At 42.7% G+C, this 14,928-nt stretch overlaps 1 protein-coding gene across 1 annotated transcript in view; it reads right to left on the reverse strand.

Moving 5' to 3' along the window:
* Positions 1-2,670: 2,670 nt before the first annotated feature.
* MLXIP (MLX interacting protein) overlaps positions 2,671-14,928 on the reverse strand; it is a 43,540-nt gene continuing 31,282 nt past the window's right edge. The window contains exons 12-17 of the mRNA XM_058816784.1: positions 14,066-14,190; positions 11,508-11,606; positions 10,217-10,344; positions 9,089-9,212; positions 8,371-8,500; positions 2,671-7,894 (exon numbers count right to left, since the gene is read on the reverse strand). Coding sequence (XP_058672767.1) covers positions 7,773-7,894; positions 8,371-8,500; positions 9,089-9,212; positions 10,217-10,344; positions 11,508-11,606; positions 14,066-14,190 — 728 coding nt within the window. The 3' untranslated portion in view covers positions 2,671-7,772. The remainder of the gene's footprint in view (positions 7,895-8,370; positions 8,501-9,088; positions 9,213-10,216; positions 10,345-11,507; positions 11,607-14,065; positions 14,191-14,928) is intronic.

Consider the following 14,928-nt stretch of genomic DNA (forward strand, 5'->3'; position numbering starts at 1 on the left):
TAATTTTATTGTTATTTATATTTTTGTCTTGCAGTTGTATTTCAAAAGAAAGTTGATTCTCAGCAGGCTGATTTTGTACTTCTCTCTCTACCAGGGAATTTTATTTATGAATTTATGAATTATGAATTTATACAACACATCTATTTTTATAAATCTATTTAAGCAATTAGTTTATATATTTATTTATTCATGTTTTAAACTCTTATATTTTAATACCGAGAAGGATCTATTTGCTACTTAGTAGATGAATGACTTTACTAATTTCCTGTTACCACCTTTGGATAGAAACTGGAACTTAATAAATATTAAATAAAAAAAAAATATTGCTGGATTCTCTTTTTACTAATTCTTTTTTACAATATATCTTGCACTGGCCCTGTTCTGCTCAAACTTCTCCAGGAAAAGTGGGTTTGATATCAACTGAGTTACACTGCCAGCCCCCCAAAAATCTGAGGGGGGATCCTAGAGAAGCACTCAAGTTTCCCAAGAGGAACTGAGGGACCAAGCTCCCTGCTGGAGCCAGGAGAAGAATTCTTCCCAAACAGGGCCCATTTCAAACACAACTGTGGAGATGTCACAGAGTGGTGACATGAAGAAGGTAAAACCCCAACCTCCTATCCTCCATTTTTAATAGAAAAAGAAGAGTGGTTGGAAAAAAAACCCCACTGCCTGGGGTTGTTTTATGCCTTGGTTATCCCCAAGGCTGAATCAACACCTGCCTGACCTTTCCAGGTGGGGTCAGCAAACCTCTCAGAGGAGGAAAACATTCACACCCCAGGGCTTAAACATCACCACTGTGAAGGACTCACACAAACCACTTAAGCCTTGCTGAACCAGAGGATTAGACAGGGCTGCTCCCTGTGGTTTCCTCTCCCATGCATGGCTTTTGTTTCACCTTCTGAAGATATAAATAGCTCAACAAAAGTGTTTTCCCTAGAAAGGGAAATGTTTCCTCAGCAGTGCTGAGATGTCCAAGTGAGTCAGGTCTGTCCAACTCACGTCATGGGAGGAGCTACCTGAGACAGAAGAGTTTTCTTCCCCAGGGGGAACACTCAGAGCTACCTGAGACAAAAGAGTTTTCTTCCCCAGAGGGGAACACTCAGTCACTGCAGAGGGGAAAAGGCAGCAGCCCCAGGTAGAACTGAGAGAACACCTGCAGCCCTGTGGCCTTCCTGGTGCAGGGTTACCAGGCTCACATAAATCCTCCCCAGCCCTGGAGGGCACACCTGAGCCACAGGGAGCATCTCTGCTGTGATTGTGATCTGGTTACCAGCAAAGATCTCCTGACATGCAGTTCCCCTTTTATCTTGGTTGAAAACAAAGCTTTTGAGGCCTGTGAGGAATGAAGGGTTTGGATGGAGGAGCTCTGTAAGGAGTGTCAGAAGGGAGCAGCAGACCCAGGGAGGTGATGAGTCTCTTCTTTCCTGCGTTTGTTTCCATTTGGTGGTGGAAAAGCTTTGGGGGTGTGACACACACACCTTATTCTGATGTTAAACATCTCTCTGGATGACACAGGGGCACTTCTGGATTTGCACACAGGGAACTTCCCCAGCACCCAAATAACCATTCTTTGTCTGCCCACCTCCTGGAGAAAGTGCAGAGATGAGCTCCTGAGGGAAAATATAGGTTAAAATAAATAAATAAAAATATAGCAAGCATTCCATCCCATTAATTTAGAAATAAAGAGAGCCCTGGGCTGTGAAATCACTTACAGCAGTGATTTCATTTGGCATCATTTCCACAGAGCAAGTGTAGGTCCACTTTTGGCAGTGCTCAAGGATTAGCAGCGCCAGCCACAAAAAGAAACCACAAACTCTTCTGGCACCTCAGCTGAAGTTACAGCAGCCTCCCTGAAATCACCACTAAATCAGTAATACAGAAACAGTGCTCTGCAGCCACAGCTTCCTCCCAGAGAGCTTTGATAGCATCACTGCAATAACTCTGGCATTTGTAGTGCTTGGTCAAGAGTGAAGGCAGGCTGGAGAGTTGGTTTATCACTGTTGAAATAGAACTGCTCCTCGCTCCCACCAAAGTGCTTTATGTGAGATCAAGCTTGTGATTTCTGAAAAACTAAATGCAGGGTTTTTGAACCCTGCTGTACCTCCTGGAAATGCAGGCCTGACTCATCAGAAGTTCTCATGAGAAACATCAAATCAAAAGCACCAATCACAAGGATAACATCAACCAGCACAAACTCTTGTGCGGTGATTTTAAAATAAAATCTTTCTTTTCACTCTTCTATTACCTTTCACTTCAACTAGAGCCTCACTGCTGCTTCCACTAGGCAAGAAAATCCAAAATGCCAGGGAGGTGACAACTGAAGCACATAGAGCTGGAGTGTCCTACCAGAGAAAAACAAAAATCAGTCATTAAAGGCAGATTTATTAATTTCATTTTTAAATGGACTTAAGCAGCTCAGTGCCTAACATCGACATCAATCCCAAAATTCCACAGAGAATACAGAGCCCTGCTCTGGGAATGCCAAACACACAGATCCAAAGGTAACTCCAGCACTGTTCACAGGGCAATGTGCTCTTGTCACCTTTTAGAGCTGCAAAAAGGATGCCAAGGTTCCAACCCTGGTCGAGGAATAATTCTGCTTACCATTTCCTCAACTCCAATCAGAAAGCAAAGGCATTAAAACCAATTTCTTCCAAAAAATATCCTTTATTGTTTTGGTTGTAAATATAAAAAAATGCATTGCACAATTTAACAGACCTACTGGAAAGTGCTACATATCAACAGCACAACAGAAGTTGTCATGCAACAGAACAGGAAACCTAAGCAAAGCAAGAGCACAACCTGAAGTCCTCATACCATCAAGCTTTTTTTTTTTTGTCATTTTTTCTTAACAAGAATGAATTCCATTCACTTAAAACACATTTAAATACAAGGTTAGCAGAAGAAAACAATCTATTTATTCATTGTATTGTTAAAAGGCTTGCTCGTAACATTGATATTTTTTGACTGAAAACCTCATTCATGTTGGAAAAGTTCAGATATAAAAAGTTCAGACAGTGGCTAGAAATGAATTCCATTATATACCAAAGGTGTGTTTCATTGTAACTGAAGTTCCTGTAATTGTAACTGAAGAACTCAAGTTTTAGAGATAAAGCTACAGTTTGCTTCTACCACTTCTGCTCTACACAGTAAATGAGCAGAAAATCCAACCAAGAATGAAACCAGAGAAAACTTTAACTGATGTTGTGGGAAATATATTGGGGTCCTATTAAAAAAAAAACCCAAACCAAATAATCTCCTCTGCAATTCAAGTGTATAAAATGAGGAGTAACAGAAAAACTCTTGATGTCTCACCTAATTTAAAAAACTCCTAGAAGTTATAAACAATTGTCTACAGTCCTCCAGACTAGTGTGACTGAATCCCTAAAGAACCTGAACTGGGTGTCATCAGCCTTTTGTTTTTTGGTGGTTTTTCCATGCAATAAAGGTGGGAAGGAACAAAAAAAATAGAAAGAAAAAGGCGAAAGCAGTGAAAAACTCATTCAATTTTCAGCAGTACTTTCTAGCTGACAACATCAAGGCAAGAACTATCCATTCCAGAAACTGAGAAAGTGAAACAGCCTTCAAGTAAGCATTATCTTACTGAACATTTCTGCAGTGAGCTTCCCTCTCCTGTTCTCAAACTCCTTTTTAGGAGTTTTGGGCTTTAAAAGCAAACAAAACTAAATTTACCTGTCCCTGTCCCTTCTACCACATGTGAACACAAACACACACAGAGGAATGTAAAAAAACCTGAAGATACAAAGGGATGCAGGTTTCCAATACATCTGACAGCCCTTTGCCTTTTCAAAGACATCTTTTTCTGTCTCAGATGTGGAGGTTTAAGGCCTTGCCTGTTTGTTGGGTTTGGCAGAGCACAGATTATGTCCATGTGTGCACAAGTGCTCCTGCACATGGCAGTGGAGAGGGGTGGTGGATTCAACAAGGAAGATGCAATTTTTTCCAAGCACAGAAACAGTTACTCACAACCTCAGTCTGAAAGAGTCACAGTAATGCCACACAGATAAAACCCTCTAAAAAGCCAGGGAAGTTCCACTTCCTCCATTCTCTGAATTTTCCACACAGCATCACTTTAGGGGGAACAATGGATGACTTAAGATTAATCAAATGCACACAGGACACCAAGATCTAAGGCACAGATGGAAACACTCTGGTAGCCCCCTCTTTCAAGGAATCCCTCCCCAGGGCTCTAGAAAAGCATGGAAGAACATTCCAGTCAGGTCAAATGGTATTAACCAAGAATCCTTTGGTTTTGTGCAGAGATCAGACTGTCATGGTGAAGTGTGCACTTGTCTCTGATCCTCCTCCTCAGAAATTCCTTCAATTCAAGTTTGCTCCTGGACCTTCACCCCTTACTCCTCCTGCTAAAAGGAGGCCAACAACTACAATACAAGCTAATAACTACATAAGATCATGCCCCACTTCTCCAGAATTTGTCTTTGGGGTGGGGCCATCCACAATATACCAATTAATACAATTGGAGGTCAGAAGGAACCAGCAGACAATCCCATTTTGACTTTGTGCATATCACATGCCATAAATATGTTATTTAGCCACTCCTTTGCTGAGTGAAACATGTTGGATTTGACAGAATACAACTTGTATTCAGTTATCTGGGGGTTCTCCAAAAGTTTAGCACCAGACAGATGTGCAGCACCTGCAATTCTGTGCAGACTTTAGGCACTGTGTGTTTGGCTTGCTTACTTTGGTGACACTGAGGAAATCAGAGTGCTTAAATTACAAAACTCTGAAAAACAATAAAGTATTTAAATTCCTCCATGGGTAAGAAAGAAAGACTAAGGTCTTTAAACATAAATCAAAGTGGAAAACTATGCAGGAACTAATACATACGTGGTCCATCTCTTTCCATACCAATCTTTAGTGGTTCTACTGCTCAGATGTGAGACATAAACCAGCTTTTATCCTCCTGTGTTTCCAAATGAAGTGAAATCACTCTCCTCACAAGGCTGACTGATAAAAGAATTCTGATCTGCAATAACAGGGTGACAAGAACATACTGAATCACTGCTTCAAAGAGCAGCCACATAATTTCTGGTAATTGCACTAGTGGAAAGTATCTTTTCACTTTTCCTTTCCTCCCTCCTACACTCTTGCCTAAGTAAGAAATACTTTTTTTTTTCTCTTAAAAGTTTTGCAGTTTTTTAATAGTGCTTTGAGTTTGTTTCTGCATCACAATTTGTTAAACAAGCACCTCCCCTCCAATTGTAACCAGCTCATGATGCAATCTGATGATGAGCTTTCCATCCACATCAAAACTGTGAATGGACAAAGTTTTTGGCAGTTCAGGTGAATTACCTCTGCTGATCCTTTAGAGTTGCTTTCAGTTTCCAATCCATTCTGTGAGAGCTGGGATGTCAGGGTCTCAGTCCTCAGATCCCCCTGGCCCTGAGGGATGATTGTACTGCACTGTGACTGTTGGGACAGAACTCCCACGTCATCGATACCAGAAATGGAGAAAATCACACACCATCACTGCTGACAAGCAGGGGAGGCATTAGAGAATCTGCTCATCTGAAAAGGTCAGCAAAAACTCTTGGACAATGTGCCTGCTGATTTCTTGCTAGAAACCCACACATGTTCTGAACAGACAGTGAGGTCCCTTCCAAGGAAAGGACATAAGGGACATCCCCAGCTCATCACAGTGTAAACTGATTTTACTGGAGTCAAATTCACAACTAGTGATAAAAATAGGAGGATTGAAAGCACTGATTCAAAAAATGATTCACTTATTTAACACTTCTTACCCAGATGTATCCAAAAAAATAGTGCTTAATTGATTACAGCACTATGAAAGATCTGGGAATGGATCCCTCCCGAAAATCTACTCACTATTTAATTACTATGACAACCTTTACACACCATTCCTTGGCTGAGACTTGAAATTTTGTTGCTTCTGTGACAGGGACACAGGTTTTCACATGTGCCACAAACTTCAAGTTATTTGTCAAATCTACTGTAAAAAAAGAGAAAGAAAAGCATGTTTCTCTCTGCCTGCACAGAGGAGCTGTGTTGGTACAAAATTGCCCTTCTGCCTTCCCCTTCAGTCCTCAGTGCCTCCATGCAGGGAGAGGCTCACCTTTTGTGCCTTGTCCTTCCTACAGTGCTGCTCTCACAGAAGGAAAGGAAAAGCTTTTTTCTGCAAGAAAAGCCATTAGCTGCAAGAACTCAGGACAAAGGAGAAACAAGAACAAAACCTCCACCTGTGCTCAGCCCTACTCCCCATGACCATTGTTGCCTTCCAAACTCTGGCCCACCAAGTGGAGGAGAATGGGGACAATGCTGAGAAAAGCTCCTGTCCCCAAGGAGAACCTACTGAGCCCATTTCAGAGTGTGCAAGCCCCAAGTGCTCCAGTTATTCCTCATTTTCCCACTGTGAGAGGCTGCACAGCACCTCCAGCCTGCCCTTGGAACTGGAAGAAAACTGCTCAAGGGAGGTGTTCCCACCTTTGCAGAGCTCTGAACAATCAGGATCAAGTCATGAGTGGAATTACAGGGGTCATGGGATCATCCAGACTTTGAACAATCAGCAGGAATGAACATCCCAGTAATGTCCCAGGATGGACAATCACTGCTGGAACAGGACTCAGTTTACCTGCAGCAGAGCACAGGATGTGCTGAGATTGTCACTGAAAAATGTTATGTGGCATTTTGAGTTTTAAACTTATTTTTACATGTTCTATAATTTATGTTGAACAGAACCTTCCCATACAGGCCTAGCAAAGTCCTTCAGGTTTTTCAGACAGAAGGCAAAAAGCAAAGTAAGACAAAGAAGCAAAGAACGGACTGCAAGTCTGTGTGGTTTGATATAGCTTCTGAGATAATAAAAAAGCCAATTTTTTAACATAACAAACTCAATTCTTGTCTCTGAAGTGCTACTACATTTACCTATGGATGTGTTTTATATGTGCACATTTTGTGAGGATGGCAGCTGAACTGTGTAGAGTGCAAGAAAACAGTTAACTAGTTAAACTGATATAAATTCATGCATTTATCCTAATTGCAGAATTTATACAATCTAAAACTGCTGTCTTGCACTTACTGCACAGCCTGCTACTCCCTTACAATGGCTATGTAAAAAAACCAAAAATCAGCTACTTTATTTACTAGAAAATAAAGCACGTCTTGAAACTGATCAAATGCAATGATACACTCATTAAAATAAAAATACACAAAACACAGCCTGAGATTTTAATTCTAGTATTTTTGCCATGAGTTGACATCACTGACAGATTTTTCTTCTCCTTTGGTTTTTCATATGATCCTGTTTAACAATTTTCACTATTCAAGTAAAACATATGGAACCAAATACCAGAGAACAAAATAAAAAGCATGTTTTGCTTCATGAAATCACAAGTATTTTTTCCCCTTGAAGAGCACATTCCTTGGTGCACAGGATTTACACTTCAGAGAACTGAGGGCGTTCCATTAGTTGCATAAGGATGCATTGATGGAGATCTATTGCTGCCTGCAGGGCTCAAACCTGCTGAGTTTACCTGAGCTTGGTGGTTTTTTCTCACTGACAGAGCACAGCACAGCACTGGAGAGGAACCCAAACATTCTGACAACGCTGCATCACCTGCACCTCTTCTCAAGGCAGGGCCGGGTGCCCTGAACAATGTCTCTGGTGATGGAGAGAATCCTTTCTAAAGTGCACTGACTGGAGGAGCCTGGGCAGGCAGGGCCTGGCAGGGTCTCCACCCCTGGGACAAGCACCTCAGTGTCTTTGGCTGTTAGGTGTCCCCAGCTCTCTTGTTCACCTTCGTCACGGCCTCGCGCGCCTGCTCCGGCAGCCGCTGCGGGTCCGACAGGATGGAGGTGCTCCTGCTCAGCTGCCGCAGGGTGTTCAGCACCACTAGGGAAAAAAAAAGGCAGGAAAGCATCAGGAAAAGCTATTAATCTGATTGATCTCTCTTCTGCAAAATAGAGCATCCCTTGACAGCTATAAATGTAAATTAAATACTTGTGAAAGGCAAAAGGGAATGAATCAAGCAGTGAGTCCCAAACAGAAGGTCACTCCAAAGCTAAATACAAATCTCAGAGGTCTTCCCTCATTATGAGATAAATCACACTGCCAAACATACTCCAACTAGAGCCAAGCCTTTGAAATTTAAATGTAGTTAAAGACTGTTTAAATTCTGGCATATTCAACAATTTTTTTTCTGTCTTCACAGTCAGAAGAGGCTCTTATTTTTTCACTGAGCTAACAAAAAGGAAGCAAAAGTCACATTCAGCATCATGTGCTTTCTCTGTCACACTCTGACTTTTAAGAAATGCTATTATATCTTACTTTCTGTGATTTGAAGAGCTGCTGGATGGAACCTCACTTACTTGGCCTCAGAACAGGAAGAGAACAGTGCTGATCCAACCAGGCCAGTGCAGTTTCATTCAGATCCTTAAAGCTTGTTGTGGAAACCATCCCATTGAAGGACTCAAACAATGGCTTAATAATAATGCTGAACTGCAAACCACCAAATGTTAAAGGAGACAACAAAGGGGAGTTCAAGGCATTCTATGGGAAAGGCTATGGCAGAGAAAACACTGGATTTCTAAATGGACTTCAACTGCCAGAGGGATTGCAATGAGAAAAAAATTGAACCCTAGTTCCTAGTGATATTCACCATATTTTGCAAAATTCCTCCAGATAGACCTGAAGAGGAAAAAAGGAAAAGGGAATGTGCAGATTTTTTAATAACTTCAGTAACTGTACTTTTTCTTCCCCTGAAATCTTTGCTATTGTCTATGTACGTTTCCCAAAAGCCAAATAGAGCTGTAGTTACAGCAGAGCCCACAAAAGATTTCTTGCAGTACAAAAACCTAGCAAGAAAACCTTGCCTCTGCATTGCCTTTTACTTTGCAGTTACCTCCCACACATTGAGGTGAACAAAGTCAGCAAGCATCCATATCCACACACAGATGTGAATGAAAACTGAGGACATTTACTATTTACGTAACTCAGCTTTAAGTCACAGCATCAGAATCCCAAGTTCTTGGCTCTAAAAATACCAGTACCAAAGCCCAAGCTCATCAGGTTGGTATAAAAGGATACAATCCAAAACTTCCAGTTCTGCAGGGTCCTGCTCCTCACGTACTCATCAAACATCTTCCTCATGTGGTCAAACCTCTGCCGCGTTACGGGAACCCCGGTAGCAGGGAGCTGCTGCTGGCAAGAACTGAGAAGATGTTTGGAGGTCAGAATCTCACCAAAAAGGACACATTTCTCTTCCAGACTAAACTGCAGCAGGAGAAAAGTGTGTATTCCTGGTATCTCTGCTGGAGGGGCTTCCCAGTGCATGATCCTCCCAGAGTGTAACTGCTCCAGTCAGGAATAAAAACTGTTTTCCCAACAACTTGGTCAATATTCATGCAGCAAAGTGATTTATGAAGCTGCTACAAAAACTTCTGGTTACAAACAACAAAACTGAAAACAAAGTATAGCATAGAAAAAAGTAATTTTGGGCATCCCTTAAGGACAAGGCACATTAGGAGTCAAGGAAAAATTTACAGTTACTCCTAAGCAATGGTACAGAAGAAAATGTAATGGAGATTCTTATAAAACAGACCAATTTAAAATAAAACTAAGCAGACTTCATTATATTTTGCAAGAAAAATAAAAATATTTTGATTTACTGCTAATTTTAACATCATGCCTAAGCCTGAAATTTCTGCAGATGGAAGTAAAGCCAGTGCAGTTCTCAATGTGCTTTGCAACAGTACATAATCATAAACCCACAGAGCAAACTGAGGCACTGGAAAGGTGAAGTGATTTATAACACAATATATGTTCAGCCAGTAGCAAACTCCTGAAGTTCTCCTCCCAAGTTCTATGTCTTATGTACTCAATCACAATATTCTGTAAAACTGACTGCATTTGAGAAGAAAACTGCAGCAAAGCCATTGTGAAGAGTGAGAGTTCCATCACCAATGAATTTCTAAAAACATCCTAGCTGAATTCTTCCCAGAACTATTCTGACACATCCTCCCTGATGCTGCCACTGTTGTGCATTCCATGCTCAGAGCTTGCTGAAACTCCACACAGTTTGCACCAGTGCCCATCCCACAGCAGCTCTGCTCTGTCCAACCCCCATCTGCTCCCTGGTGTGGCACTGAGCACCCCCTCCCTGCTGTTTGGCACCACGGGAGCTGCTGCTCCGGCCCTGGGAGTTCCCGTTCTCACAGGATGGTGGCGTTCAGCTCCTCGATCTCCTCCCGGAGCCGCCTGGTCTCCTCCTGCATCTGGCTCCTCTCCTGCTGCAGCTTGGCGATGTATTCCACTGTCTTCTGCAGAGTGATGGCGTGGCTGATCTAGGCCAAACAGACACACAGCTCAATTCCTGCAATCACCTGAGGTTCATCATGAGTTTGTCCTCCTAACCTGCACTCCAGCACCTTTTCATTCCCCTTCACTGTGTGTAAAAGCACAGGGTCAGGCAGAGCAAAACACTTCAGATACTCAACTCTGCGTTTCTCTGAATCCTCTTCAAACTCCAGTACAAAGAAATGTGGCTGTAGGGGTTGTTTTCTTCCATAAGTTACAATTCTGCTACTTTGTTGAAAGAAGTATTTTAATAATTTAAAATGTTTTATTCCATTATCTGTCCTCTTAAAAATATTTACAGTTTTACTTAAGTAGTGAAGTACGTGCTACATCTCCAGACAGATTTACAGTGCTGGTAGTAGCACTGCTTTAAGTTGACAATATAAATTATTTCGTTTGGGAAACCTGGAGTTTTTAAATAGAAGGACCCATCAAAGGAGATAATAATACTCTTTAGTTTGGAGGAACCAATTAAAAATCTGCTCTTGAGAAATAAAATAACCAGACATTTCAGTAAAGCTGAGTTTTCAAAAAGGACTTCCTTTCAAATAGGCTATTCAAGCCAGGAAGTGAAATTCTGACAACATATCACCTAAATTTCTGAAATTATAAAAATGATAAAAACAAATCAACATGTTGCACAAAAAGCTTCCACATTTTCCATGTTTCAAAGCTACTGGTATTTAAAGGACACTAAAAATTTTGTTGTGCAGATACATCTGTATTTCAATTTAGTGAACTAAGTTGACTGGTGTAGCCAGATAAGGTTTTTCGTGTGGACAAAGTCATTGGACAATGAGAAATCAGTTGGGAATTTTTTTCTCTGTGAACCCAAGCACAAGTGACAGGTGAAAGGGGGGAAAAAGGCCATGATTCTTAAAGACAGCTGGGTGGTGTAAAGAGTCCTAACGAGATTTTCCAAATCATCTGAAATGACCATGCTGGGAGGCAGAGATCTCAATGGTGTGGAAATCCTAGGAATTTACCTGAGCTTTACCATTCTACCTCTGCTCACTGCTGTGTTCCAGCAGTGTGTTCTCTGCTGTGCTCAGCTGTACTCAGCAGTGAAATCACTACATTTATTAACAAGACTTTTGGAATGGCTCTTTCTTACATTTCACATCAAACCAAGTGCTGCTGCAGTACTTACCGACTTGGAGTTGGCTGACACCAAGCTGTTCAGAGCACTGAAACCAATCTTGATATTAGACCTTCGTTTTTGTTCTGAAAGATGCCTCATCCTTCGATTCTGCATAAATAAAACCAGCTCAGTCTGTGTTGTTCTCATTACTGTTCTACTGCTATGACTATTTCAGCTACTCAATTCAGTGTCATTTTTGTTGACTTGCTGGCATTCATGGCCTCCCCTGGAACAACTCTCCACAATCTTAATAATGAATTGACAGTGTGTTTGTGGACCAACCCACCTCTGACACCCGCACCTATTCTAAGCATCACATGCCAGGATGGCAAGGAGAAAATATCAAAGATATTATATCACCTGGAGGTTCTAGGCTTGTACAGTATGCACATGATTTGTTACTTGCCAGCAAGGCACACAAATGTTTGAAAGATTTCATTTGTCTGTGGAGTGCTTTAGCAGAAAGTAAAGGACATCCCACATACCTTTCTAGGCTTCAGCTGTGTCATCAGGAAGTAAAATATTTAGGATTTATATTAACAAAAGAACAAAGATCAGTAGACCCAGAACTGGTCCAGGCTGTGACAAAAATACCTCACAATCAGTAACAAAGAAAACAACTGGCAGGATTTTTTAGGCACAGGAAGATCCTGCAGCCCCTGGATCCCAGGGCTGGGGAGCTACCTAAACACTGACAGGAGCTCCCAAGGTCGGTGCCAACAGAAAGAAAAGGAGCCCTAGTTTCTGCTCAGGCACTGGGAATACCAGATTATTCCAAGGCTCTGAGCTGCCGAGGACAAAGGAGCAGCCGGCAGATCCCTTCCCAAAGCTGGGGCCACACCGCCGCCCTGTGGCTCCTGCCCAGCTCAGCTGGAGCCTGGAAGAGCCAGGGATCATCCCTGGGATGGTTACACTGTCACAGCCACAGCAGGGACACACAGAAACCATCCAGGAAGGAACAAAACGACTCCAGATACAACTCTGAAAATCCCCACTCCACACAGAGCTGTGTGCCAGGCGTGTGAAGGAGGTGCAGAGACCAAAACTGCAACAGCCCAGGGATTTCTTTGTTCTGAGTCCCTCTCTTGCAGGAGCAGCCCAAGTTGCTCCTATTACTCAATTACTGCTTTCTCCTGGGAGTCTGCCACAGGAAACCTGGGATGAAGGAAGTTCTTTAACAGAGTTTGCACTTTGAGAACACATTTCTGGAAAAGTGAGGCTTTCTGGCAGCAGCTCACCATAACCCCACTTTATAATGGAGGAAAGCAATGTAATAAAGCAGTGAAGTGGTTGCCCAAAACCACAGAAAATGCAGGTTCATGAGCAGGACTGAGATTTCCAGTGTACTCCATGCTTTGCCAAACTGAAATAACCATGTTCCCTAGCAATACAGAACTGTTTAATCTAACTTGACAATACAGAGGAACAAAAGCACATGCATCTGGACTCTGGCAAATATCACTGTTTCTCCCTTGTCTTACAAAAGAGTTACTAACAGTACATATCCAAAGCAATTCCTGTGAGAGCAGGTGTGTTTACATGGCTGTAAAGCTGTGTCTTTGCTTTTCCATCTAGTGACCACTTCCCCACCATCAGCCAGCTCTACTAATTTGTTCCTTTGTTACCTTACTCTAGCAGCAGAACAGACTGCATGCAAGGCTTGTGAGCTCTCATGCCAAGCAAATCCCTGCCAGCTTTTCTGAGTAACTTGCAGCATGGTCACCAAGGGGCAGTTCTGATTGTCCTCTGCAACAGACCTAGACCTGAGTTTAGTCACAGGCTGCAGGTGTTAAACTTACCTTTCTGCCCTAGAGTAACCAAACTGCCACCAACTCACAGGGTACACAGAGCCAGAAGGGGGCTGGCACTTGCAGAACTGTTAAGTAATGCTCCCTCCCACAACAAAATGAATGAGAGGGTTACAGCTGATTGTTCTGCTGGGGTTTTCATGGAGAAGTTTCTCATATCACCACAGAAAGTGTTCTGACAAGGTCAGCTGTGTGTGAGGTACAACCAGCACTCGGGTGCTATCTCCAGACCGCCCAGTTCTTACCCCAGTGATTCTCCAAGGGTTTTACAGGTGTAACTCGTAGAGTCTGTGGAGCTGCTGCTCTGTGGAGCAGCAAAGCATCACTGGAGACATGTAATAACTCAGCAGGTCAAGAACTCCCCCTCCAGTGATGGCCAGAGCCCTGCAGACTGAAGAGCCCCAATAGAACAATGGCAAAAAGCCACAGTTTAGAACACCAAGCCTGAAACCTTTGACAAGTGAACTGACACCTGTCACAACACTCCTGAGAGCCACAGCAGGAACTGCTGTCATGACCATAAGGACCTGCAGAGGTACAGCAAAGCCTGGCCCCTCTGGTGACACGTCCCTGAGGAGCAGAGTAGATTAGAGTCTGACATTTTGGATTGCACAGAGCAGCACAGATGCAACAGCAAGATAAGCCTTACACACAATGCTACTGTCCTGAAGCACAACTTTCTCTAGCTATGCTCAGACATCAGGACAGAAAAGCAGCTATGAAGGCAAAGAAAAGCCCCTCAAAGGAAAGGACACACACCTTAAGTGCAGCCACAGCAGGGTCAGTGGCAGGTTTTCCTGAGCAGCTGTTCTGAGGAGACTGGGGGCTGGGGCTCTGCTCAGAGTTGCAGGGGGAAGCCTGGCCTGAATTCTGACAGTCCCGGCCTTCAGAAAGGAAAAAACACAAGACACATTAACAAACAACTTTCTGTAGCAAATGTAACTGCTGAAAAGTTTCTACTCAGAATTGAACTGAAATGCAGTCAGCAACCAAATTACACTGTTTGATGCAGCAACCACGTGCTAGAGAACATCAGGACTGCTGGGAAAGCTGAGGACATGATGTCACATGACACATCCTGAATAGCAAGATGTAATTGTCCTTCCACACATATATTTCAGCAAAGGCATGTTGGATGCACAGGATGTGACTCCATTGTCCTGCTGGGCTCCCCCATTTGTCTCTAAGGCCTGGAACATGATGGTGGACACTTACAAGCCACTGACCATCAGAACCAGCCCAGGGAACACTCTGTCAATGCACATGCAAAAGGAATCTTTGCACTTACCTACAAGGATTGTGTCTGAGATCCTCCAGTCAAAATCACAGCTATGACACTGAACAACAAACCTATTCAGCACTTCCTACACAGATGCCTTTCATCTCTTGGTGACTACGACAGCACATCCTTTTAGAAAGGAGCCACTCACAGGAAACACAAAATCACAGTTTGTGGGGATGCTGCACAGTCATTTAAGACAAGAAATTGGAAACCACTGGATCCATTTGAAGCTGTGGGGTAGAATGGCCTGAAAAGCTTTTCCTTCAAAAATTATCCAGAGCTCCTCAAGGCCCATTTACACCCTGCCTACCCAACAGAAACACTTCCATGTTCAGGAGAG

Source organism: Ammospiza caudacuta, chromosome 18, assembly GCF_027887145.1.
Source record: "Ammospiza caudacuta isolate bAmmCau1 chromosome 18, bAmmCau1.pri, whole genome shotgun sequence".
Classification (NCBI taxonomy): Eukaryota; Metazoa; Chordata; class Aves; order Passeriformes; family Passerellidae; genus Ammospiza; species Ammospiza caudacuta.